The sequence below is a fragment of the Sapajus apella genome, unplaced genomic scaffold, assembly GCF_009761245.1.
Source record: "Sapajus apella isolate SASKATOON/1434 unplaced genomic scaffold, GSC_monkey_1.0 scaffold54, whole genome shotgun sequence".
Lineage (NCBI taxonomy): Eukaryota > Metazoa > Chordata > Mammalia > Primates > Cebidae > Sapajus > Sapajus apella.
Window position 1 is genome coordinate 9432153 of NW_022436994.1, and position 27442 is coordinate 9459594.

Below are 27442 nucleotides of genomic sequence, written 5' to 3' on the forward strand. Positions count from 1 at the left end.
GGACTCCGCTGTGACATCACCTCTGCCCCCACAAGACACAGACCTCCAATCAGGCCCAGAGCCTGTGGCTATAACCACACTTGTGCTCCAGCAGGCTGAAGATGCCCTCACCTTACCCCAGGACTCCGCTGTGGCTGTAACCACACTTGTGCCCCAGCAGGCTGAAGATGCCCTCACTTTAACCCAGGACTCTGCTGTGGCTGCAGCCACGCTTGTGCCGCAGCAGGCTGAAGACGGCCTCACATTACCCCAGGACTCTGCTATGACAGCACCTTTGCCTCTACAAGACACAGGCCCCACCTCAGTTCCAGAGTCTCTGGCTGTGGCCACCCCTCAGACCTTGCAGGCAGAAGCAGACTGCACCCCAGGGACAGAGTCCGTGGCCTCCATGGCTCAGCAGGAAGCAGGTGCAGCCTTAGGTCCCAGGCCAGCACCTGAGAACATAGCCCTCCCTAGAGTCCCAGAGCCTGCAGCCTTGGACCAGGTCCAACAGGATGACCCACAGCCAGCTGCAGAAGCTGGGACACCTTGGGGCGCACTGGAAGATGTGGGTCCCACCTTGGGCCTGGAGGCCCCCCATCTCCCTGAGCCTGCCTCTGGTATGGGGGAGGAAGTAGCAGAAGCCCTTCCTATGCCCAAACGGCAAGCATGTCTGGGAGCCCGAGTGCACACAGGTGATGGGGACTTGCCCCCAAAGGAGACCCTGGAGGCTGAGAACCAGCAGGGAGGAGGCCTCAAGCCACCGGCTCGGGCATGTGGACCTGGGTCAGCCCTGGGAGGTGCAGGGGAGGTCCCCGAGGCTCCTCCTGCTGCCTGCCCTGAGGTCAGCCAGGCCCGGCTCCTGAGCCCAGCCAGGGAGGGAAGAGGCCCGAGTGGCAAGTTCACCCTGGAGCCCAGACTTCCCTCAGCTGTGGCCACAGAAGCCTGTCTGGACTCCTGCCCAGAGTCTTCAGTAGGGGCTGTGTGCAGGCTGGACGGAAGCTGCCCTGAAATGCCTGCCCCCACATCTGCACCAACCTCCCAGCAGCCGGAGCCTGTGCTGGGCCTGGGCAGTGTTGAGCAATCCCAGGAAGCACCTATTGTCCTTGGCCCCCACTTGCTGCAGCCCCCAGAAAACCTTGCAAAGGGTCTGCCCAGCTTACCCCTGGACAGGCTCCTGGGCCCTGACCCTTCTGTTCCTGGTGTCCTTGCTGAGGCAGCCCTACCCCCACTGGACCCCCCAGCCCCCTGCCTGTGCCAGGACCCCCAGGAAGACTCCGTGGAAGACAAGGAGCCCCCAGGCTCTCTGGGCCTCCCACCGCCCCAGGCAGGAGCCCAGCCTGCCACTGTTGCTGTCTCAGGAACCACACAGCCTCTGGGGATTGAGCTGGGAGTCAGCCTCTCGCCTCACTCCCCACTCCTCAGCCCCAAGGTGGCCCCCACGGATGCCAAAGACCTGGCCTTGCAGATCTCGCTCCCTTGCCAAGTGCCTCCTCGCTCTGGGCCCCAGAGCCCAGCTGGCCCTCAAGGGCTCTCAGCCCCCGAGCAGCAAGAGGACGAGGACAGCCTGGAGGAAGGTAAGAGGGAGGGTGGGAGTTAAGTGCCCTGGGGCTTGGGTCAACTGGACTCCTCCTCACAGCTGTCCTGTCCTGGAGGGCCTCTGAAGTGGTGGGGTGGTGGGCCCAAAACCCATGCATGGCCATCATGGAGAGCTGGCCAGGGTCCTAACCCCCTGACCCCCAACTAGAAACAAGAGGCATCCTCACACCTCTCCCCTTCCCCAGACTCACCTCGGGTCCCGGGCTCAAACCAGCATTCGGATAGCCACGGGGAGTCGTCAGCCGAGCTGGATGAGCAGGACATCTTGGCTCCTCAAACTGCACAGTGTCCAGCCCAGGTGCCTAGTCCAGGGAAGAGGGTGGGCCTCTGGGAGGGCCCCACACTCCACTCATGGATGCTCAGCTGTCAACTTTTCTCAGGCCCCAGCAGGCGGCAGTGAGGAGACCATCGCCAAAGCCAAGCAAAGTCGCAGCGAGAAGAAGGCCCGAAAGGTGGGCTGGTGGTTCCCCAGGGACCACCTGTGGGGGAAACGTCCTTACCAAGACCCTCACACTCCATGGCTAATGAAATCCCATCCATCAGGGGGCCTCTGGGTCAATGCCCATGACCCATACACCTTCCCCTAAACAGCTGAGGCTGGGATGTCATGAGGGCCCTTACAGACTGAGGCTCATGGGGAGGGACCAACCACCAGCCCAAGGTCTCAGGGAAGTTGGCGGTGGAGACTTTGCCTTCCTTCGCACTGTGCTGCTCTCCTCCCCCGACATGGGCTAACACCAGGTCTGAGCCCCGCTCTGCCCTCTACTCCAGGCGATGTCAAAGCTGGGCTTGCGGCAGATTCAGGGAGTCACCAGGATCACCATCCAGAAGTCCAAGAACATTCTCTTTGTCATCGCTAAGCCTGACGTCTTCAAGAGCCCAGCCTCAGACACTTACGTGGTCTTTGGCGAGGCCAAGGTTTGTGGTGGAGGCTGTGGTGGAATGGGGGGTCCGAGGGACAAGGATGGTGTAGGCTCTACTGACACAGCTGTCTTCCATGTTGCAGATTGAGGACCTGTCCCAGCAAGTGCACAAGGCTGCAGCTGAGAAGTTCAAGGTGCCCTCAGAGCCCTCGGCCTTGATCCCTGAGTCAGCACCCAGGCCCCGGGTGAGGCTGGAGTGCAAGGAAGAGGAAGATGAGGAGGAAGAGGTGAGGTGCAGGGGCTACAGGACCTTGCAAGGGGGTGGTGAGATGCACTATATGGGGGCTCTGCCCCAGGGACCGCAAACAGCTCCAGCCACTTCCCTGCTCCCTCAACCCCAGGTGGACGAGGCGGGGCTGGAACTGCGTGACATTGAGCTGGTGATGGCGCAGGCCAATGTGTCCAGGGCCAAGGCCGTGCGGGCTCTGAGAGACAACCACAGTGACATTGTCAACGCCATCATGGTGAGCAAGCACTGGCCCCTTTCCCTGCCCCTGAGCTGTCCCCGAGGGCCTCAGAGGAGTCTCGCTGTTGGCTCCACTAGGGGCGTGCTTCCACCAACATGACTGTCTCCTTCTGCAGGAACTGACCATGTAGCCACTGACCAGAAGCTGGAGCCATCCTTCGCCTTTCCTTAGCTCTGCTACTCAATAAATCGGTGTCCCTTCATTGCCCTCTGGTGTCTCCTCCTCGCCTTCCGGAGTCCCATCATCACCCCTTAGCATCTCTTCATTTCCCTCTGATGTCCCCTCACCACTCCCTGGTGTCCCCCCGATGTCCCTTCATTGCTCTGTGGTGTCCCCTCACTGCCCTCTGGTGTCCCCTCATCACTCCCTGATGTCCCCTCATTACTCCCTGGTGTGTCCCCTCATTACTCCCTGATGTCCCATCGCCCTCTGGGTGTCCCCCCATCGCCCTCTGGGTGTCCCCTTACCACCTTCTGGTGTCCCTTCATCGCCCTCTGGGTGTCTCACCTTCCTCTGGTATCCCCTCATCACTCTCTTGGTGTCCCCATTACTCCCTGGTGTCCCCTCACTCTGGGTGTCCCCTCATTGCCCTCTGGTGTCCCCATTACTCCCTGGTGTCCCCTCATTCTGGGTGTCCCCTTATTGCCCTCTGGTGTCCCCTCAACACTCTGGGTGTCCCCTCATTACCCCCCGTGTCCTCTCACTGCCCTCTGGTGTCCCCTCATTACTCCCCGGTGTCCCCTCATCACTCTGGGTGTCCCCTCATCGCCCTCTGGTGTCCCCTCATTACCCGCCCTCCTAGTGTCCCCTCACTGCCCTCTGGTTCCCCCTCATCTGCTCCATGGCCTCTGGTTCCCCCTCATCTGCTCCATGTCCTCTACTCTTTCTGCTGGCACAAACCAGTGACCACAGCATGGGGATCACATCTGGGATGGGCGCTGGAGGGGCAGGTGAGTGGTTCCTGTGATGCTCTACACAGAAAGCCCACACAAGGCCATGTTCAACCCATGGGCTGGAAGGGGGACACTGGCGCCTCCGGCACAGGGTAGGCTCTGGTGGGGGGCAGGAGCCCAGGACTGTGTGGTTCATCCTCAGCCTCTCTGTGCTTCCAGGGCACATCCATTTTCATATAAACCTAGAGACAGCATCAGTAGTAAATGGCCTGCCACCTGCCCCGGCCTGGCCTGGTCCCATGAGTATAAACAAACAGCTCTACAACAGCCCAGTACAGTGGGAAAACTCACCCATAAAACAGTGACCAGGGCCAGGCACGGTGGCTCATGCCTGTAATCCTAGCACTTGGGGAGGCTGAGGTGGGCAGATCACAAGGTCAGGAGTTCAAGACCTGCATGGCCAATATGTCTACCTGTCTCTACTAAAAATAATACAAAAATTAGCTAGGCGTGGTAGTAGGCACCTGTAGTGCCAGCTACTCAGGTGGCTGAGGCAGGAGAATGACTTGAACCCAGGAAGCGGAGGTTGCAGTGAGCTGAGATCGTGCCACTGTATTCCACCCTGGGCAACAGAGTGAGACTCCATCTCAAAAACAAACAACACTGACCAGGCCCTTTCCTGTCCAGAAGCTGTGATACTGCACAAACCCATCCACCTTATTCAAGAAGGTACCTGAATACTCCGGATCCTCTGGCTTGCCCTGGACACAATCGGGGTGTCCATGGAGCCCCAGAGGCTCTCCGTTCTCCCCCGAGCCTGAGCCAGAGAAGTCCTGGGGCCTGACATGCAGCCCCTCCACCCAGTAAGGCCAGGCCCCCAGCCTGGGCAGGAGGGAGATGTGACAGCCAACATCCTTCCCAGATGTCTGTCCCCCTGGGGGGGTCTCAGCGGTAGTGTAGCTACTCTCCAGTGGAGGGAGAGGCCCAGGACAACCTGACCCAGGTCACCTCTTCTCCCCTCCCCATATCCAAGGAAGGTTTGTGAGGGCCTAAAGGATACAGGCAAGACCAAGGCCAACAGGTCTTGGGGAGAAGAGCTCATGGGACAGGGATGGAGACAGACCCACAATGAGGACACAGGGAGGGTTGGCAGAGTTGCACTCTGGCCTCTCTGAAAACCCAGCCCCTGGGCTCCAAGGTGACGAGATCTCAGATAGCACTTGTGTTCCGTGGGGGAGTGCAGGCTGTTTGAGGAAAACACCTGCAGCACGGGGAGTGGGAGGGAGCCTTGGGCATAGCCAGTACCTCAAAATGCACAGGATGTAAAAATCAAGGTGCCCCCAACACATGCCGCACGCTACCCCACAGAAGGGCTTAGAACACTCGCTCCTGCCCCACATCCACACTGCCCAAGTCGAAATGAAGTCCTTCCTGTGGCTTAACAGCCTGCTGCCTCCTCCGCCCCAGCCCGCGGGACCAATGTGCTGAGTCCCAGGTGCTGCAGGGCAGATGGGGACCCAGGGACAGAGGCCAGAGCGGACACCCCTCCTGGCACCAATGGTTTTCACCCCACTGGATCAGAAACAAAGGCTTGGCAACCAGAGATTAAATTATTCACATTGCAGTAAACTTCTTTTTAAGGTCTCTGAGAGTTACAATAGGAACATCATGTGCAAAACTGACAGCTGTCCAAGGGCCCAGCCGACAGGACACTCTCCTTGCCAGCTCGGCCAGGCCCTCCCGAGCGGGGACAGCTGCAGGGCTCGGCTGAGCCCTGGTGGACAAGGCAAAGAGCCTTCCACCTGCACTGGGGCTCGTGTCCCTCGGCAGCTCCCTGCTCCTTCACAGTAGAGGACCTGAGCCGCCCGGGACTACCTGTGCCTGGAGCTTCTCGCTGGCCCCGAACAAGGGCTGACACGCAGGTCTGGACAGCTCCTTTCGGAAAGGCCTACGACGACTGTGCAGAAGGTTTGGGTGCCCCACCATCCGCTGCCCATCATGCTGAGTCCTGGTCCATGCTGCAGCCCAGTGCCTCGATGTCGCTGCTGATGTCCGAGATCATGCGGTCCCACTCATCCCCCTCTGAAGGTGCTGACCGGTCATCAGAGCTGCCCGTGGCCCTGTTCCCATTGGTGGTGGAACTGGACGTGGTACTCAGGGCCCGCCGGTGCCTGCCAAAGCTGTCGGTGATGATGCCACGGCCATCCTTCACGCCAATGGTCTCCAGGAAGTTCTCGAAGTGCTGGCTGTCCTTCTCAGGGATGAAGGGCCTCAGACCTGCAGACACACGACACCCAGCATGGCACCTCCAGTTCGGCTCAGCCCACTCAGCTCTTCTCCCAGGGCTCAGAGCCCTCTGACAGGGCCACAGCTGCCCCTGGTGCATGGCCTGCGGGACTCTGATGCCATGCTCCTCGCATCTGGCATCCTGGTTGAAATAGTTTCCTGGGTCCAGACGGTTTAGCTAAAACCTCCTCTGACAGGCACTGCGGCTGGCCCTGACAGCTTACTGCCTCTGCCACATGCACCCACCCTGGCCTCAAGGCACCAGCACAGGCCAAGAGCCTGTGGCCTCCTCTCATTGTCTACTAGTCCTCACAAAGTCCCCATTTTACAGTGAGGAAAGTGAGGCCCACAGCAGTCCTCAAGGCCACCTGCTGGCACACAGCAACAAGGCTGCAGTCCTCAGAGGTAGGCCTCATGCCAAAGTCCACTGTTCCCCTGCCACGGCCTGGCCCAGGGTGATTGCCGCAACTCAGAGGGCTGCCCTCTTATTTGGCAAGCCAAACTCTACTCCCCACTGTGGGTGGGCACACAGAGCCCCATGCTAGGAAGTGACGCAGGGCCCAGCACAGAAGGAGTTCCTGATCTCTGGACTGTGCTTTCATGGTCATCTCTAGTTCCAATCTCCCATCGCTGATGGAGCCCCTGTTGCACCCACTGAGGGGTCCGTGTGCACATTCCCAGGAGGGATTAGCCTCCCCAAGCCAGGTTTGGACAAGCCAGTCTCTCTCCGGGGCCCACTCACCAAGCAGCAGGAACTTGCGGCTATCCCCATAGAGCTGCCGCAGGTTGATGCAGAACTCGTGGATTGAGGCCCCATTGCGGTACTCGTGCAGCAGTGCCGCAAACTGCTGGATCTCCTGCGACGACAGCTTGGTGCGCAGCTGCAAGAGAGCAGGGCCAGGTGCAGGGTTGGGTGCAGTGGGCAAGAGTCGGCAGTCGGGCCTACGCTGCGACAGCCACCAGCTCCAGCCAGAGCACCAGCTCTGGTTTCACCTCTGCATAGGCTGAGGCATCAGAATGCCCACACTGTGTCCCCATCCTGTCAGGTCCGGCACAAGGCCACCCAGAGGAAACCAAGGCACCCAGACAGCTCCACCCTCCTGAGCTGGAACACAGAGTGCACAGGAAGGACAGGAGCCAGCAGGGCAGGGTGGAAGTTGGCAACCTGGCCTGGGGCCAATGCCCATGCCCTTAGGCTACACACAGGGAGGTCAGGAACACTGTTTTCAATGACAGAACTATATAAGATGAGAAGAATAAAAGTGCCTGGCCACGTGGCCTTGCAGGGACCACTGTTCCCTCCCCTCCCCCAGGACCGAAGCAGAAGCCCAAAGTCCAGCCCTGATGACCACAGTACCCCCAAACTCAGCCCCACTGACTCATGCTCTCCTAGACTGTCCCCGGGAAAAGGTGGCGATCTCAGCAAAACTGATCAAGAGTACCCTAGGTGACCTCACTCACTGCAGCCTGCCCTGCACTGCTGCTCCCTCTCCTCCCTTCCCCCATCCTCCCTGGGATACCCCCTCCCTCATGCAGTCCAGTGTCCCTGTGGCAGAGGCCTACTGTCAGCATGTAGTCTTGCAGCAGCTCAGTGGCGCTGGCGCTCAGCTCACTCTCACTGATGGTCTTGCTGTGGGGTGACGCGCCACCCACATCCACGGATTCAGGGAAACAGCTGGGAAGAAATGTGGTATGTGAGCGGGTAGCTTCCCCGACCCTTCCATCCCACACACGTTTCAGGAAACCTAGTCTGTGCTGTGTGTGTGGGTCCCCGTCCTCGAACAGAGGAATGTAAGTGATGACAATGAGAGGAGAGCTGGCTGGGCATGCAGGGTGGTCAGCTTGGCCTGGTCCTGGGGCTCCCTGCGGGTATGGCTCTGAGTTAGGCTCTGAATGAAGGGAGGGAGTACGTAGGTCAAGGCGGTGGGCAGCACTGTTGGGAGTGGGGAGCAACAGGCTCGGAGGGAGGAGCTGGGGTGGGGGGTAGCAGGAAAGGAGAGCGTGTGTGGGCTGAGCTACTACAGAGGCCCAGGCAGAGGCAGAGACAGGTCAGAAGGCCAGTGCCTCAGCAGGCTTGGGCAGGGGGACGGCTCGATCCAACATGCCTGTTACAAGCTCATTCTTGGGAGGCCAAGGGAAAGTGGACAGGGAGAGACCAGAGGGACAGCAAGCGCTCTAGAAATCTATGAGGAGAGGGCAGTGAGCCAAGCTTCAGCCACTCACTAAGCTTGGGACAGTGGGTCTGGGGATGGCTTAGTGAGGGTGAACTAAGTTAGGGGGCCAACTGGCTGCAGCCTGGACAACACAGAGCAATGCATTTGGTGCATGTCCCACCGCAGGGCTTGATGGCATGTGCACTCACAAAGTGCTGGCTTCCACCTCATAGGTCTCCTTAATGTCCACTTTTGTAGAAGAGTCATCTGCAAGGAAGATGCAAAAAACTAAGATGATTTTTGGGAACACAGTGGGGAGGCATTTCAAGTCCAGCCTATTGCTGTTTACAGGAGACAATGGCAGCCCCAGCCTTCAGGGACCCTGCTGTCCTTCATCAAGCTGCCCGCACTCTGGAATGTGCTGTGTGCCTCAGGGCAGGGCCCCCTCAGACTTGAGCCCACACACACCCCTCCTGGGGATCCTGGCAAATGCAAATCCTGCTGCAGGCTGTGCTGAAGTCCACATTCACCCATGGCCAGAGCCAACAAAAGCTGTCCTTGAGGTATCACTCATGTGCCAGGCAGGGTTACTGGGGCTGTGTCTCCTTTAACTCAGGCACATATCACCCCTGTCATCACTTGTAGATGAGGAAGTAAGTCAGAGAGGTCACAAAACTTAGCCCAGGTCACACAGCAGAAACCACAGTCAGAGCCGGGCAGTCTGACTCCCCACCTGAACCCCGTGTGAAGCCACAGGATTCCTGAGACCCTCAGACCAGCAAAGGGTCTGGCACTGAGCAGCAACATTCAACAAATGACATTAGGTCTATGTGACACAGACTGTAATTTGCTATTCCAAACCTGGGGAAGGCACATTTCCACACCACCACAGGCAGTCAGTGAAAGCTTTGTGAGCGAGGCAGGTGAGTGTTGTGGAGAGGGTAAGACTAAATGGGAGCAGAGGGAGACACTGGGAGATAAAAGGGACATTTCTGGCACTTACTAAAAGGTAAGTATGGCGGGCAGAATAATGACCCCCCCCAAAGATGTCCACATCCTAATCCCTGGAATTGGTGAATATGTTACCAATTTCAAAGGGAAGTAAAGGATGCTAATTGGCTGACCTTGAAATAGAGAGATGACCCTGGAGAATTTGGGTGGGCTCAATGTGAATGCAAGGGTCCCGAAATGCAGAGGAAGCTGAGAGTCAAAGGAAGATGTGACTGTGGAAGACGTCACGTGGCTGGCTGTGAAGATAAGAGGAAGGGCCATAAGCCAAGGCATGCGGCCACCTCTAGGAGCTGGAAAGACAAGGAAATGGCTTCCTCTCTGGAGCCTCTAGAAGGAACCAGCCCTGTGGACACAACTTTAGCCCAGTGAGACCCACACTGGACTCTAATGTATAGGATTATAATATATTTCTGTTTACATTGCTATGTTTTGGCATAGCTGTAGTAGAGAGAACTAACACAGCAAGCAAAACTCCAAAGCAGAAATAAGCGGAGAATGCACGCATGAGTGAGTGCGCGTAATGTGTACACATCCGTGTGTGGATCCCCTGAGGAGGTCTAGGGAAAGACTGGCAGGGGAACAGGCCCACTTAAGCAGCCCCAAGTAGTAGTGTTACATCATGTGTTTACTTTGTGAAAATTCATTCAACTGTACACGTATGACTTGTGTACTTCTCAGTTAAAAATTTTATTAAAGAAGGCCAGGCGTGGTGGCTCACACCTGTAATACCAACCCTTTGGGAGGCTGAGGCAGGTGGATCATGAGGTTAGGAGTTTGAGACCAGCCTGGCCAGCATGGTGAAACTCTGTCTCTACTAAAAATACGAAAGATTAGCCAGGCATAGTGGTGGCGCACCTGAGTAGTCTCAGCTACTTGGGAGGCTGAGGCAGGAGAATTGCTTGAACCTGGCAGCCGGAGATTGCAGTGAGCCGAGATTACGCCACTGTACTCCAGCCTGGGAGATAAAGTGAGACTCATCTCAAAAAAAAAAAAAAAAAAAATTAAAGAAAAAAAGGTCTTTTGGGAATTTTAAAGCACAAGGGTCAAACCAATCACACTAAAACTGAAGGTTTAATTACAGATTGATAAACCACCTGCTCCTCACATGGTACATTCCTCTGGATGAGCTGCTGACTTCTAAGCCTCCACTTCCCCATCTCTAAAATGGAGAAGACTGCACCTATCTCACTGGGTCACTGCGGACTAAAAGAGATGGAGCTCAGCAGCTGTCCTCTCTGCAGCTGCTGCGCCAACACAGGGCGTGCGGCACCCACAAAGGGCTCTGGTACTAGCAGCAAGAAAGGGAGGGAGGAGGAACTAAGCAGCAGCTCTCATGCCGGTCTCCCCAGGGATCTCCATGATGTAACACCATTTACTCTCTTCATGGAGATGTATGAGTTACTGGGGAAAAGGTAGAGGGCTGGGACTTATCTCCATAAAAAGAAGAAATTGCACTCAACAAGCTATACTGTCCAGTAGCTTTCTATGTAGCCAATTTATGTAAACCATTAATCCTCAATAAGTAATAAATCTAAAAAAAAAATAGATGAAAAAACAGATGATCTTGGTGTTTTTAAAGGCTTAAGTGAACTTGCTGATGAAGTATTTTTAATGGACTAACAGACTCCTGAAAATGCTGTGTGGGACATGCAAGAGGAGGCAGCTCCCGGTTCCCTGGATTCTTCCCCATCTGCCACTGCTCTATTGCTGCCAGCTGGCCTCCCAGGGCAGCCTGAGCAGCTTCCCATGGGTCTGGCCATGGTCCTGGAAGGAGCCTCACATTAAGAGCAGCCATGGTCTGGGCATACTAAAAGGAAGGCTCCCCAGGCCCACTCAGCCTCCCCAATTCCGTCATAGGCCCCACTGCTAGGAGCTTTCTCCCGGCTCTTTGTTCTAAGTGAAGTGACTTTAGCCACAAGAGGTTCCAGAAAGTGTTCACAGACCCCAAATTTATGCCAGGAAGCCACCAGGCTGACCTGGTGTAACTCCCTGAAGGACAGGTGACATTTCTGCCTTGAGGAAACCCTATGGACTAATGTGAACAGCAAAGTCTGGAAACAAAGTCACCATGTCACTGCAGTAACTGCACTATTCCAGGAGTAACTCATGGGAGCTGGGTCCCCTGAAGTAGCCCCTCCTGTCCCTGCTCACACCCGCTGCCCATTCTCACTCAACATACCGCTGTGCAGGGACAGGTGGTGGGTGGGGGTGGAGGCCCCATCAAATATCGCTCTGTCCAGAAAGTCGATGGTGGACTCCGTGTAAACAACCTGGAAGACCTGGCCTAGCAGACAGCAAAGCTCCTCCGCAGCGACCTGCAGTGGGGGAGAGCAGCTGCTCGGTCAGTCTGGCTGGAGATCGCACCTTCCCAGGCGGCCTCCAGGATACTTGGGGCAGCCTAGATGCTCAATAAACATGAATGAAGAACAAATGCCAAAATGTGTCCCTCTGCCTTTTACTGACCCAAAGGGGTGTCAAAAGGGAGACCCAGCCAACTGCCCCAGGACTCCATCTAGGACTGTCCTGTGGCCCGGGGTGGTTTTCCAAGTGTGAGGGGATTGTGTAGGCCACAAGCGTTAGCTCCCAGCCCCACGTTCTCTTTCCATTAACCTGACCTGTCAACACCCTCACAACCCTATCCTAGCCCAGGAAAGAGGTGAGAAGAGATACTATCAGTATCACAGCCCGCCTGGAAGTGTTTCTGACAGCTATAAAATGGTTTTATAACGGTGAGCTGTCAAAAGCAAAGGGTCTCAACTGGGGCAATTTTTGTACCCCTCCCAGGGGATATGTGGCAATATCTGGAGACATTTTCAGCTGTCACAAGGGGAGAAGCCAGGGATGCTGCTCAACACCCTACAATGCACAGGGCAGCCTCTCACAGTGGAAAATTATCCGGTTAAAAATGATAGTAGCACCAACACTGAGAAATGCTCATTGGAGGATATTTAAGGTGGGTGGTCACTAGTATCCATTTCACAGATATGGAAATTAAACAGAAAGGTGTTAAGTGACTGCCAAGGCCCCACAGCTATTGGGCAACTGAGGGGGCCCCAAACCCTGGCCTACAAGGGCCTGGTCCTTGGCTCTTCCAGGTCATGAGGAATCTGCAAGCACAGTCTGAAACACTAGGCGGGTCTAGGATGCAGCCCCCAGGCAGGTGACAGCCGCTGCCTGCCCATCAGCGTGGGGACACCTTGAAGAACGATGAACAAAAAGCTCATTGGCAGCCGAGAGTGTTGGCTCATGCCTGTAATCCCAGCACTTTGGGAGGCTGAGGCAGGCGGATCACAACGTCAGGAGTTCAAGACCAGTCTGGCCAAGATGGTAAAACCCCGTCTACTAAAAATACAAAATTTAGCCAGGCATGGTGGTATATGCCTGTAATCCCAGCTGCCGAGGAGGCTGGGGCAGGGGAATTGCTTGAACCCAGGCAAAGGAAGATGCCGTGAGCCGAGATCATGCCACTGCACTACAGCCTGGGCAACAGCAAGACTCTGTCTCAAAAAAACTAAAAAGAGCTCAGTGGCCAGGTGGTCTCAGGGAAGGTGTTCGGGGTGGGAGGGACGGGACTGGAGACGGGAGGGGTGGAAGGCATAGGGGTGGGAACCAGCAGAGAGCCTGGACCTGGGGCAGGACCTGGGATGCAGCCAGGGGTAGACAAGCTGTAGGCAAGGGCAGGATAGGGGGCCATGTCTGGGGCAAGGCTGAACAGAGAGAGGGGTGCTGGGCAGGGACCAGGGTGTGGTGGGGCCAAGCAATGGTAGAGGAAGTAGCTGGGGCCTGGGCAGTGCGCAGTGCTGTGCTGGGTGTGGCCAGGGTGGGGCCATGGGCGGGGCCGCGTTTGGGAGGAGCCAGGGACAGTGCACCGTTTTAAGTGAGTGGGGCAAGAAAGTCTCACCTTGCTCTCTGCAGCCAGGATGACCAAGCAGCATGCCTCCACGGGCCCAACTGCGCTCTCTGACAGGGAGCCTGCACTGAGGCCTCTGGAACTTTCTGCACACAGACTCTGGCTGGGGGAGATCCCTGGGTCCTGGGCTGTGAAGTCAACACCAACTCAGGTTAGCGCAGTGGAAAGGCAGGCAGGAGGGCACCTGAGGCAACAGCTGGAGCCGCTATAGAAACAGGCTGAGAGGCCTTTTACCTGGCTTAGGTGCCCACAGAACAACCTGGGTGAAGGGGCAGCACCAGGCATACCTCAGGGCAGGCTGCCTCCCTCCCCTGCTTCTCTAAACAAGGGTGGGAACAAATGAGCCCTAAGCTCCAGGGCACCAGAACTGCATGTCATCTTGCAATTTCACATGCTCCAAGTTCATATACAACATACCACACACACAACCCTGAGAACAGTCACCTCCAGGAGGTTTCCATGTGTTCTGGCCAGGTTGTTCCCTTCTTACAGATGGGTAAACTGAGACATGGGGAGGTGAAAGGCTGGGCCTGAGGGTGTGTGAGTTGCACTGTCCATGTGGCAATCTAGATGGTCAGACCCAAGTGCCCTTGTTCCTAAAACCCTACCCACCGCCTCCCCAGACAAATGAGTCTCTCCTGAAATACATGGAGTAACTCAATGGTTTGCCTGATGGCAGGAGGGAGGCCCATCCCCAGGAAGCAAGGCTCTGACCATCAGTTTGGACTACCCTGGGAGGACGTCAGGACTGAAAACAAAGCCTACAAGTGCCACTAGTGCCAGGATGTCGGAGGGCAAGCCAGCCTCAGGAGGGAGAGGAAGGCCGTCCCAGGCCAGATGCAAGGTGGGCACATGCACAGAGACAAGAGTTCCATAAAGGACTGTACCTCAAACCCCACAGTGAGACTCCTGGAGCTGCTCTGTCCCTATGGCAGCCACTGGCCACAGGACTACTGAGCATGCAAAATGTGATGAGTTCACACTGAAACGTGTGAATTTAAACTACACACGGGATTTCAGAACTCAACAATTTTTATATTGATTATATACTGATATGACAATGTTTTGGGTACAGAGGGCTAAATAAAATATATTATTGAAAATAATTTCACTTGTTTCCCTTTTTGTATGAGTTTGGTGAAAAATCTCTACTTTTCAAATTTTTTTTTTTTTGAGACGGAGTTTCACTCTTGTTGCCCAGGCTGGAGTGCAATGGCGTGATCTTGGCTCACCGCAACCTCCGCCTCCCAGGTTCAGGCAATTCTCCTCCCCAGCCTCCTGAGTCGCTGGGATTACAGGCACGCGCCACCATGCCCAGCTGATTTTTTGTATTTTTAGTAGAGACGGGGTTTCACCATGTTGACCAGGATGGTCTTGATCTCATGACTTCGTGATCCACCCGCCTCGGACTCCCAAAGTGCTGGGATTACAGGCGTGAGCCACCACGCCCAGCCCAGACATTCTTTAAATGTTGGCTCCCTGGTGCGTGCCTGTGGCAGTTCTCAAGGAAGCAGGGTGGCCAGCTTAAGGATGCAGGCAGCGAGTTGTGTGCCTCTCCTGTATCACCCAGCAAGTGCTACCACGGGTGCACAGATGACCCTGCTTCCTCTGGCACCAACTCAAGTCACTGCCCTCCAAGCAGCTACTGCCACACACACGGACCCTATTGCAGCTAGACCTGACCCCCAACTTCCCTGCTCCTGTGCTGTCCCAAATACAAGGGTACTTTTGGTCCAAAGAGGCACAGAGGCTTGCTTGCACGTAGCAGGCACTGAGTAAACGTTAGCTGGTGAATACCTGCCAGTCACTATGTTGAGCACTCTCAATTCCTAATCCTAAACACAGTGTGGTGATTCAGTGCAGTGGCTCATGCCCATAGTCCCAACACTTTGGGAGGCTAAGGCAGGAGGATCACTTGAGGCCAGGAGTTCAAGACTAGCCTGGGCAACACAGAGACACCCCATTTTTACAAAAAATTTTAAAATATTTTAAAAATTTAAAAATAAACACAATATGCCTCATGTAACACAAGAGACACACACTGCTCCTGTGCATCTGCAAAAAGAAGGAAGATGGCCCCAAGGACACAGGGATTCACTCTCTTTCTTTAAACCAAAAGTTCTCTCAAACGTCCTGTTTTTCATGTATTTTTGGGAAGTTTCTCCTATGGCGGTCATTCTCTCTCCATTTAAAAAAATCTGTTATCTATTTCCTTTAGCAATTTGTTCTAATAATTAAAGCTGAGAAACAGTTATGCAGCAGAAGAAACAAAGGAGGCCCATCTCCCCTCCCTAACAGCTTGAAACACCTGCAGTGTGGATAACACCCCCCATGGGCACCGAGGAAAGAGAACTGTCCAGACCGCAGGCACAATTAGTGCTTGAAGAATATCTTAGTTTATAGTGTTATTACTTAGCTATTTCCTTTATATAGTTCTTCATATATAATTATATATTAGTTTACAGAATTAGTGCCTGAAGTATAGCTTACTGCTTACATATATCTAGTTTATATAATCATACTTAATAGTAATACCTAGCATATTTAGTTCTATATAATCTTTCTATATAATCATATAGTTATTGTAGTCGGAGCTGTATTGACACATTTAGTGCTGATTTATATAATCCTTCTATATAACCATATAGTAGTATGTAGTAGGAGGAATGTCTAGAGCAGTTACAGAACAGAAGCAGTACATGGGAAAACAGCCAGACCAGGATGAGAACCAAAGATCCCGGCAGTGGCATCCCTGCCTGAAAGGGTATACGCCGTATGGCAGGCTTGGAGCAAGTGCCTCTCTTCCTGATAAAAGAGTTGTAGTATCTTGCATCCAGTTCATGTGGAAAGTAGGCCTCAGGCCTGAGATCCTGGAAATAACCAAGGGAGAAGAACCCATCTGGTGTGACCAGTCACAGAGGCTGTACACCCTGTCAGTCTTTTCTCGCTTCTATGCTAGCTCAAATCATCCTCCCATAAATATCTTAAGAGCACAAGTTTGTTAGCTCCCACTGCATTAAGCTTACAGTATCCTTTTATTAGAAATTCTTTGAAGTCTCCAGCCCCTAGATAAGAAGTGTTGCGCACGACACCTGTTGCACAGCCCACCTCCTTGCCTCAGTGACCTAATGGGGGTGGACCCCTTATTTTGTACATGACCCTCTACTACTGCTCATGGCACAGCCCTCTACTGCGCAAGGCCCGTCTCTCTGCCCAGGTGACATAATGGGGTGGCCTCCTTGCTTGTGGCTCCTGTGATTACGTATGCCCTATTACTAAGCCTATAGATGACCTCACTACAACCCTGCCCCCTAATTGTACCTAATAAATACAGATGCTCTTGGGCATTTGGGGCACTCGCTGATCTCCACTCACAGGTGGCATGGTCCCCTGAGTCCAGATGCTCTTCACCAGTTCTTCAGTGTCCTGTCTCTTTACTTTCTGATCCTGCACCTCAGCACAGCATAAGGGATACCCCACGACACTGTGGGGACCAACAGCCCTACACTGCAGGAAGGATGTCCTAGCCCTAAGGCCTCCCACAGGGTTCAAAGGTAGAAAAACAGGAGGGTCACCATGGTGTCGGACAGTATGGCTGGAAGTAGCCACCCAGCCAGCCTTCTAAGTCAGACAGGGTGAGTGATGTATGTATGTGTAGGTGTGGTGTGTGTCTGTGTTGGGGAGGGTACAGGCAAGTCTAAGCTACTGCTACACAGAGGACAAAGCAAAGGGACAACAGCTACCTTCATAAACCCCTCCAGTGTTGCCTGTGTGGTTTGTGACCACAGCAACCCCAAGCATCTAGACTCACAGGCTTTCTGTGGACTGTTCTCAAGAGTGCACCCAGGCTGGCGGTTTGTGGCTCAAGGAGTTAGTAATGAGCATACTCGCCAGATTCTCAATAAACTACTGACCTTAAGTGGAATGACAACTTCCCCTCTCTGCTACCTAAAACACAGTGTGTGGTCTAGGAGACCCACTGTGACCCCTCACACACTGCCACTGGCACTCTGGAAATGAAAGGCTTTGGGATCAACCCAGTCACCAGCAAAGATCCAAAAAGCCCAGAATTGTGTCCCCACTGCTACAGCAACCTCAAAACTCAGGACTGGAAGGGACAAAGTGCAGGGAGGGTGAACCACAGTCTCTTCCCTCATCCTCACTGGCCTGAATACCTGGGCTGGAAGCACTGGAAATTAATGGGCAGCCTGGGCTAGTGTCCAGTGAGGCAGCACTGTACTCATCACAGGTTAAGAGAATGAGCCAAAAATAACATTTTGCCCGATTCTATCTGCCCAATTCTATCCCAGTGTGAAAGCAGCAGATAGCAAGGACACATTCAGAGTAACCTCCACGACCAAAAGCTCCTGAGAGGTCTGGGTCTCATCTTTGCTGTCCCAGCTTTGGGGATACTGTGCAGGGCTCAAAATGTAAGTCAAGCTGAGGTGAGGTCCCTGCCCACCACCTTCTCTCTCGGCTCCACCACACTTGGGCAGAGGAGTGACTCCAGTGTACCGGGAGGGAGTCAACAGGAGCCCCAATGGGCAGAGGAACAGGGTATCAGTCCCAAATACTGTATCCCGGTATTACTGAGTCCCCAAAGGCTCTTAGTGTGACAGTGAAACCGGGGTCTGGTAGCTGATCTCACGCCCTCCGCTGTTTGATCTCAGAGACAGGAAAGCCAATTCTTGGTCATAACAAAACAGGAGCACCCAACATGAAGCTGCAAAACTGTCTCCAGAACTTCATAAAATGCACGCATGTACTCCTGAGGCAAGGACCCTCCTGACCCCTGACCTCCTGTACCTGTCTTCAGGACCACCAGGTGTGCAGCATCATCCCGGACATAGGAGACGGCGGCGATGTCATGGATAGGCACCCTGAGGATGATATCCTCCCCGTCCCTCCAGGCCAGCTTGACGTTGTACGCAGACAGGCTGAGCACAGCATCGTGCTCCTGAGTCAAGTGTCCTGGAAGTTGGTGGGCTCTCTGGAAGGAACCACAGGGCATCAGAAATGCTGACTCAGCTGTCAAACTGCATGGGGCGCTTCTCCCGAGAATACTGTGCTGGCCAATGTCACTATGTGACAAACGCTGAGTGAATAAGGTCAGTGTTATTCCCCTCAGAACAGTGGTGCTTATTCCAGGGACACCAATGCGTTCAAACCATTTGGGATTCTTCTGGAACTGCTTTCAGATTCTTCTGGAACTGCCTTCAGGACTTACGGACGGCATGTGGTTGGAAATATCTTGAAAACGTAAATTTTGGAAACAGCCCAAAATCACATGGAGCAAGTCTCGAGAATCAAGTTAATGTCCATACTGAGGAACAGTCTTTACGGGACTGGGTCATTCCTCACAACCACGAGGCCAAGAGTACAGGGACCAAGGGCTGGTGGGGGCTGAGGGATAGTGCACAGGGTTAAGAGGATACAGTTACCTTTGCATTGTCTATGAAATGCAGGATTTCAGTCCTACTGGAGGGATTCAGGTATCCTGGTATGGACGTTAACTGACCTAAATACTGAAAGAAAGTGAAGAAAAAAAATGCCATGAGAAATGGGAGCCGAGTCAACACAACCATCACTATTGCCAGGAGCACAGACCAAGTGCTTCATACTCAGGCCACCAGGCCCACGGGTCTCCATTTCGGCTCGCACAGAGGCCTGACTCTAGGAAGAGAGTCCTGGCTTCCTACAGAAATCTCTACTGACTGGGGACAGTGCTGCCCCATCTCCTACTGTTCTACATTCAAGGTTATCATCAAAAGTCCTGCAACAAGCATCCCAAACTACTAGTACCAAGACTGCTAGTTTTGGTAGAATCTGTATTCTAAGACAGGGATGGCCAGTGTTTCCAGTCACTGCTGAGGAAACGGAAAACAATGGGACCATGCACAACTTCGCTAAAAATACTAAAAAATAAACTTCCTCAATTGCAAAGGTCAACACAGCTGAAAAATGAGAACAGAGAAAGTAAGTGCTACGGTTTCAATGTGTCCCCCAAAAAGCATGTGCTGGAAACTTAGTCCCCAAATGCAACAGTGGTAAGAGGTGGGGGCTTTAAGAGGTGATTAGGCCACACAGAGGTCTGCCCTTGTGAGCAGATTAATGCTGTTATCCTGGGAGAGGGTTTGTTATCTCAGGACCAGGTTCCTGATAAAAGGATGAATTCAACCTCCTTCCCTCTCCTGCCCTTCCACCTTTCACCCTGGAATAACACAAAATGCAGATGCTGCCCTTCACGAGCTGTGTCCTTCAGCCTTGAACCTCCTATCCTCCAGAACTATATGATTTTTTTTTTTTAAGACAGAATCTCACTCTGTCACATAGTCTGGGGTACAGAGGCATGATCATGGCTCACTGCAACCTCTGCCTCCCAGGCTCAAAGCAATTGTCCCACCTTAGCCTCCTGAGTAGCTGGGACTACAGGTGTGTGCCACCATGCCTGGCTAATTTTTGTAGAGACGCGGTTTTGCCACGTAGCCCAGGCCGGTCTCAAACTCTTGGACTTATGCAATCTCCCCACCGTGGTCTCCCAACATGCTGGGATTACAGATGTGAGGCACCATGCCCAGCCTAGAAATTTCTATACGTTATAAATTTCCCAGTCGGGAAGGGGAAGGGGAAGGGGAGAGAAAAAGGCACAACCAGAACATTCTGTCATCCTTAACAAAGGCCTTTCCTCAAGGAAAACTATTTTACCAGAGCCTAACCACCTAAGAGTAAGGAAACACCCAATTCCTGCCTACTCTATCTTTTATATCTCTCCTAAGGGAGAGGGAAAAAAACAAAACTGAGAAGCACGTGTGAAGGTCACAGCCCAGGGACACAGGCTCACTAAAACACTGAGCCCCAGGACTACAGAACACTCCCTCTCCTCTCCCCTGAAAGCCACATCAACAGGACTCCTGTGTAATAACAATGATGCACACTGACAAGACCTGCAGGTCTCAGACTCAGATCTAAGAAGGAATCTTGAGGAAAACCCAAAAACAAAGAACACACAGGATATTTCATCCCCCAACATTTACAAGGGCAGCAAACAGTAAACACAGTCCAACTCCCAGCCAAACAGACCTCACACTAAGGCCTATTAACCTGTCACTGATGCCTAAGTTCCTCATATCAGAACCAGACTCACACATGGCGGCGATTTTGGAACTATCAGATTGGGAATTTAAAACAACTACAATCAATATGGTAATGGCTCTAATGGAAAAAGTAGACATCGTGTGAGAACAGTTGGGTAGAACAAACAGATGGAAACCCTAAGCAACAATCAGTAGGAAATGCCAGAAAGTAAAAGTCCTATAACAGCAATGTGGACTACCTTCAACAGGCTCATCAAGAGGCCAGACACAGCCAAGGAGAGACTCTCTGAGCTTAAGAATACATCAACAGAAATTTCCAAATATGAAAAGCAAAGGGAGAAAAGAATGAAAGAAACAAAACAGAATATGCAAGAACTTCGGGACAGTTACAAAAGGTGTAACATATGTGCAACAAGCATATCAAGAGAAAGACAAGAACCTAAGAACTATTTGGACTAATGAGAGCTGAGAAGTTCCCAAATTAACGTCGGACACCCACCTACGGATCCAGAAAGGTCAAAGAACACAAAACGGCAAAAAACAGGGAAGCTACACTGAGGCACATCACGTCAAACTGCAGAAAAAGAAGATTTTCTCTTTTGCAGAAATCTGAGATTTCTTTCCATAGGAAAAAAACACCTTACCTATAAATAGCAAGAACAAGCATGACACTGGACTTCTCTTCAGAAATCATACAAGAAGAAAGAAGGAACTATTTAAAGGACTGAGAGAAAAAAGTGCACCAACCCATGATTATGTACCCTGTGAAATTATCCTTCAAAAGTGACAGAGAAATGATTTTTCTCAAAAACTCAAGAGATTTAACATTTCAAGAAAAGTTAAAAGAACTTCAGAGAGAATGAAAATGATTTGGTCAGAAACTCTGTTCTACATAAAGAAAGGGAAAAGCATCAGAGAAGAAATAAATGTAGGTAAAATTAATCTTTTATTTTTCTTATTTTATTTTTTGAGACGGAGACTTGCTCTGTTGCCAGGCTGGGGTACAGTGGCACGATCTTGGCTCACTGCAACCTTAGTCTCCTGGAGTCAAGCGATTCCCCCCGCCTCAGCCTCCTAAGTAGCTGGGACTACAGACGTGCACCACCACGCCGAGCTAATTTTTTTATTTTAATAGAGACGGTGTTTCACCATGACCAGGATGGTCTCAATCTCCTGATCTTGTGATTCACCCACCTCAGCCTCCCAAAGTGCTGGGATTACAGGCTTGAACCACCGTGCCTGGCCTATTTTTCTTATTTTAATTGCTCTAACGCATTAACAGCTTGTTCAAAATAAAATTTGTGTACTGGGTGACTATAGCCTAAGGATAAATGAAATAAATGGCAGCAATGTTATAAAAGTGGTGGGAGGAGTGAATTAGGAATACTTGGTTACAAGGTACACCATTATTTGAAAGTGGATTCTGATTAGTTGTGAGTGTATAATGCAAACCCTAAGGCAACCACTAAAATATGTGTGTGTGTGTGTGTGTGTGTGTGTGTGTGTGTGCGCATATATATTTTCTATATATACGTACATATATGTGTATTTATGTTATATATATGTGTACGGGTATATATATATATATATATATACACACACACACACACACACACACACACACAAACACACACACACACATATATATATATATATTTTTTTGGACACAGGGTCTTGCTCTGTCACCCAGGCTAGAGTGCAGGGGTACAAGCACAGCTGACTGCACCCTCAACCTCTTAGGCTGAAGTGATCCTCCTATCCATAGGTTAGACTACAGGTACATGCCACCACACCCAGCTAATTTTTGTATTTTTTGTAGCGACAGACGGGATTGTGCCATGCTGCCCAGGCTGGTCTTGAACTCCTGAGCCCAACAGATCACCCACCTTGGCCTTCAAAAGTGCTGGGAATACAGGCATGAGCCACCACACTCAGCCCATAGCTTTTCTTTTTCTTTCTTTCTTCTTTGTCTTCCTTCCTTCCTTTTCTTTCTTTTTCTTCTTTCTCTCTCTCTCTCTTTTTTAAGAGACAGGGTTTGGCCACATTGCCTAGGCTAGTCTCAAACTCCTAGGCTCACGTGATCCTCCTGCCTTGGCCTCCAAAGCGCTGGGATTACAGGCATGAGCCACCATGCCCAGCCAAAAGTTTTAAGCAAAGTATTAGCAAATTGAATCTAATAATGTATTAACAATAATTATACACCATGATCAAGTGGAATTTCTCCCAGGTGTGCAAGGCTGATTCTATATTCAAATATCAATCATTGTAGCCTGGGTGCAGTGGCTCATGCCTATAATCCCAGCACTTTGAGAGGCTGAGTGTGGATCACCTGGGATCAGGAGTTTGAGACAGCCTGGGCAACATAGCAAAATCTTGTTTCTATTAAAAATACAAAAAAAAAAAAAAATAGCTAGATAGGTGGCGGGCACCTATAATCCCATCTACCAGGGAGGCTGAGGCAGGAAAATCGCTTGAACCTGGGAGGTGGGGGTTACAGTGAGTCAAGATTGCAACTCTGCACTCCAGCCTGGGCAAAAGTGAAATTCTGTCTTGGAAAAAAAAAAAAAAAAGAAAATTAGCTGGGCATGGTGGTGCATGCCTGTAATCCCAGCTACTCAGGAGGCTGAGGCAGAAGAATTGCTCGAACCTGGGAGACAAAGGTTGCAGTGAGCTAAGATCATACCACTGAATTCCAGACTGGGCAACAGAACAAGACTCTGTCTTAAAAAAAAAAAAAAAAAATTGTAATCCATCACATCAACTAACTAAAGAAGAAAAATCATATGATCAATAAATAAATGAAGAAAAAGCATTTGACAAATCTAACACCCATTCATGAGAAAAACTCTCAACAAACCAGGAATACAGACTTCCTGAAATTAAGAACATCTATTTAAAAAAAAACCCTAAAGCGAACACCATACTTAATGGCAAAAAATTAGATATCTTCCCCCTAAGATCCCTCTTACCACTATCATTCAACATCATATGAAAGTCTCAGCCACTGCAATGATGCAAGAGAAGGAAACAAAAAGTATAAAGGTTGTGAAACTGTCTTTGCTCACAGATGACCTCCCTCCCAGATGACTGGGAATCAAGCAGGGAGGTCACTCTGGAGATTTCCGAATCCAAGCAATGTATACACACTGTGACATGCGTCGGTCTATCTGCTGTACGATGCAGCCTTCTCACTGGATGGAGCAGGGAACAGGCAGAAGAGTAACTGGCTGAAGCACACTCAGAGCACACTGGCAAATATGAGTTTATCTTGGGTTTAGTCAGATGGACAACCTAAATTTCAGAACTGTCTGTGTGTGCTGGGCAGCTCCATAAGGAAACGTAGTTATTTCAAGAAGTTTTAGATTTCATAAGGTGAGGATGGAGGTAGGGAAAGAATAACTCCAAAGTATGTATTGACTTCCCAATCTCTATAGAACTGGTCAGCTCCTTCTGATAATTAGAACAGTTTCAAAATGAATAAGCAGTATATCCAAGTACCCTGCCCTGCCCCACCCCCGCCCCCACCCCTCCCCTCTCCTCTTGGTGTGCAAGTTTTGTGCACCAAAGAATACAATCAACAAGGTAAAAAAAAAAAAAAAAAAAAAGTATGAGAGAAAATGTTTCCAATCATATCTGATAAGGGATTAATATCTAAAATATTAAAGAAGTCCTAGAACTCAGAAACCAAGAACTACCCAATTAAAAATTGGGCAAATGACACTTCTCTAAAGATATACAGATGGCCAATAAGCCAAGCACATGGAAAGATTTTCAACATCAGTAGTTATTAGGGAAATGCAAATCAAAACCATAATGAAATACCACTTTACACCCACTAGGATGGCCACTTTCTTTTATAGAGACGGCGGGGGCAGGAGGGAGTGTCTCACTATCTTGCCCAGGCTGGTCTCAAACTCCTGAGCTCAACTGATCCTCCTGCCTCGGCCTCCCAAAGTGCTAGGATTACAGTCGTGAGCCACCACACTGAGACCAGATGGCTACTGATAAAAGGGAAAATAACAAGTGTCGGCAAAGATAGAGAGATATTGGAACCCTTGTGCATTACTGATGGGAATGTAAAATGATAGTCACTGTGAAAAACAATATGGTGGTTCCTCAACAAATTAAGCACGGAATTACATATGATTCAGTAATTCCACTTCTGGGTATATATACAAAAGAAATGAAAGCAGGGCCTTAAAAAGACATTTTTATACCCATGTTCGTAGAAACATGATTCACAATCAACTAAAGGAAGAAACAACTCAAATGTTCATTGACAGATAAATGGATTAAAAAATGTGGTCTATACATACAATGAAATATTATTCAGCCTTAAAAGCAACAGAAATGCTGACACATGCTACAACGTGGAAGAACCTTGAGGACACTGTGCTAAGTGAAATAAGCCAGTCACAAAAGGACAAATATTGTATGATTCCACTTACATAAAATACCTAGAGTAGTCAAATCATAGAGACAAAAAGTAAAGCAGTGGCTGCCAGGGGCTGTGGGGAGGAGGATGAATTGGCATTGTCTAATAATGGGAACAGGATTTCAGTAAGCACTGGTGGGAAGCTTTGGAGACGGACAGTACTGATGGTTGCACAACAATGTGAATTAATTTTATGCCACTGAACTCTACACTTGACAGCGATTAAGATGGTATTTTTTTTTTTTTAAAGATGGAATCTCAGTCTGTTGCCCAGGCTGGAGTGCAGTGGCACAATCTCAGCTCACTGAAACCTTCACTCTCTGCAACCTCCACCTCCCGGGTTCAGGTAATTCTCTGACGCAGCCTCCTGAGTAGCTGGGATTACAGGTGCCCACCACCACGCCTGGTTATTTTTTTGTATTTTTAGTAGAAACAGGTTTCACCATCTTGGCCAGGCTGGTCTTGAACCTGACCTTATGATCCACCTGCCTTGGCCTCCCAAAGTGCTGGGATTACAGGCATAAGCCACTGTGTCCAGCCGATAGTAAATCTTATATTTTACCGCAATATAAGCTTTATTCAATAATCTCATTTGCTATCCTTTCTAGCTCTGTATCATCCACAAATATAATTCTCTGTTCTCAAAAGGGTAATAAAAAATATTGACTGAGATGGGCGTATATGTCAAGCACTCTGCTAAAACAAAAATACCACTGCATTATATTTATAGAATTGTACAGGAATTCTCCTTGGCCTCCTGTAGCTGGGGTGAGACAATATCACCATCATTATCTTGCTTTTCTTTGATGTTATTCAAAATCTGGCCACCATGCTTCAAACTCAGTCTCACACTTCTCCAAAGAGGATTCAGGATTCTACTTTCTTCATATAGGGATGAATCTTCACTCATTTAAGGTTTTTTTCCACTGTGAAATATCTGTATTAATAAAACAACTTTTATCAATAAAGTACAGCTCTAATCCTTGTTCTAATTCTGAATAGGACACAGTATGTATGCCTCCTGTACAGTTCTCACAATCGGTTCCCCATCTACCCTGGGGAACCCTGTCTCCTGGGTGTCCCCCAGCCAACACCCAGTGCCCCTATGGCAACGCCATGCCCAGCCCATAACCACTGTCCCAGCAAGCCAAGAGCACAGCTGTAAGAGAGGACCACAGTGAAGCAATGAGAAGAGCAAGGGAACATCTGACCAGTCAGCTATCAACTCCATTAGTTCTGGAATTAGTGAAAGACGGCATGGCCAGGTGGCCTCTTGCATACCCTCTGCCAACCACCTGGCTCCATGCTGGCAGGCTCACTACCTCCTCAAGCACCCTACCTAGGGTGTGGGTGGGGGGGCTGGCTCTAAATAGAACTTTTCTAAAAATAACTTCTGACAAGATATAAGTTTTTTTTTTTTCTTTTTAAAATATTGATCCCAAATCAGCCTCCCCATAACTTCTCTTTATTGGCCTTGGTCAGTAAGGTTCCCATGGCAGGGTCTGGACAGGGAAGAAACAGGACTCTGAGATTTGGGATGGGGATATCTGGGTAAATGCCCTTGAGAACCTCAGTCCTCAAATTCTTCTGAACACTGTGCTTAGAGAAGTGACCTATCCCCTTTTGTTGGATTACGGAAGCCTCCCCCCCATACTCCTTGTTTGAATATAACACATAGGGCTCAAATGAGATGGGAATCTCATGAGATAATGCTTGCTCTCCCCAGAATCTGTCCTGTTTATCTCTCGTGGCTGAGACCCACTAGAGGATGTGCCTAATGAGTTCTGACAGGAGCTGGGGAATGCACCTGGGAGAGGACCTCAAGGTGTTAGATCCAGGGGGACAGAACTTTAAGATGAATGAGAGATCTTCTCTACTAGGGTGCACACTATAACACAGCACTTAACACCCTAAGGGGTCCAGAAGTTGTTCTCAGACACTGCTGGCAGGCTCTTCAAAGTTCAGCAGAAGTGATGACTTATATTAAAGCAAAGATTGTGAAACTGCTGTGGCAAACTGGATCTAGGTATCGAAAGGCATGAAGAAGTGGGCATACTAGAATCGATCTACAAAATGACAGGAAAACCCACTAGCGGCCCATGTCTCTCAGGAGAAAGTGATGACATTCTATCCACCATGGCACTGAGTGTGCAGAAGGGGCATGGGCATCACTGGGAACTTCTGTGCTGGCCAGCCTCTGAAAGGGAAGCTAAGCATCAAGTGTGCTTGTACAGAACTGGGCTCCCCAGGAGCAAGGGGGGTAACAAGACACTCCCTAGCAGAAGCCAGGGAGCAGCACTGACTCACACAGAGCAGGTGTAGGTGTCATCCGGTAACAGGCAGCAAGGTCAAAATAGTAGTCAGGAGAGCCTGGGATCTATGGAGCTCATAGAATGCTGGAGTTTCCATGGGCAGGGCAGACAGGAAGACAAGAAGGGTGCTGCTTAGTATATGATCAAAACAGAATAAGCAGAAGGCTAAGGTAAGCTTTTGCAATGGAAAGTAGCAATCCCTGAGTTCATTTCCAGATCTGAAGCAGCTCTGACTCAGAAACACTGACTGAAGGAGAGGCCAAGCCTGTGTGGGAATCGACCTGCAATGCCAAGGCAAGTACACACCACAGTGATTTCCCTAGCTCTTCCCAAACGGACTCATTTACCTGAGTAAAAGTAACATGGGAACTGAAAGCCTT

General features: G+C 50.9%; 2 protein-coding genes across 12 annotated transcripts in view; one reads left to right on the plus strand and one right to left on the minus strand.

The window, feature by feature from the left end:
• The window catches only part of NACAD (NAC alpha domain containing), a 7989-nt gene extending 4814 nt beyond the window's left edge, over positions 1-3175 (plus strand). For 2 of the 5 annotated variants that reach the window (XM_032244293.1, XM_032244289.1), the window contains 7 exons: positions 16-1556; positions 1764-1876; positions 1959-2030; positions 2350-2496; positions 2585-2728; positions 2843-2965; positions 3084-3175. In XM_032244293.1, the coding sequence (XP_032100184.1) occupies positions 16-1556; positions 1764-1876; positions 1959-2030; positions 2350-2496; positions 2585-2728; positions 2843-2965; positions 3084-3098 (2155 nt within the window). In that variant the 3' untranslated portion in view covers positions 3099-3175. The remainder of the gene's footprint in view (positions 1-15; positions 1557-1763; positions 1877-1958; positions 2031-2349; positions 2497-2584; positions 2729-2842; positions 2966-3083) is intronic. The other 3 variants (XM_032244290.1, XM_032244288.1, XM_032244291.1) reach the window with 2 other exon arrangements.
• A 2277-nt stretch (positions 3176-5452) lies between these two features.
• The window catches only part of CCM2 (CCM2 scaffold protein), a 76066-nt gene continuing 54076 nt past the window's right edge, over positions 5453-27442 (minus strand). For 5 of the 7 annotated variants that reach the window (XM_032244308.1, XM_032244305.1, XM_032244303.1 and 2 more), the window contains 8 exons: positions 18663-18746; positions 18028-18211; positions 13213-13349; positions 11491-11626; positions 8510-8567; positions 7711-7822; positions 6890-7028; positions 5453-6138 (listed from right to left, as the gene is read on the minus strand). In XM_032244308.1, the coding sequence (XP_032100199.1) occupies positions 5858-6138; positions 6890-7028; positions 7711-7719 (429 nt within the window). In that variant the 5' untranslated portion in view covers positions 7720-7822; positions 8510-8567; positions 11491-11626; ... (1 more) ...; positions 18028-18211; positions 18663-18746 and the 3' untranslated portion in view covers positions 5453-5857. Of the gene's footprint in view, positions 6139-6889; positions 7029-7710; positions 7823-8509; positions 8568-9424; positions 9548-11490; positions 11627-13212; positions 13350-18027; positions 18212-18662; positions 18747-27442 lie in introns of all 7 variants that reach the window. The other 2 variants (XM_032244309.1, XM_032244307.1) reach the window with 2 other exon arrangements.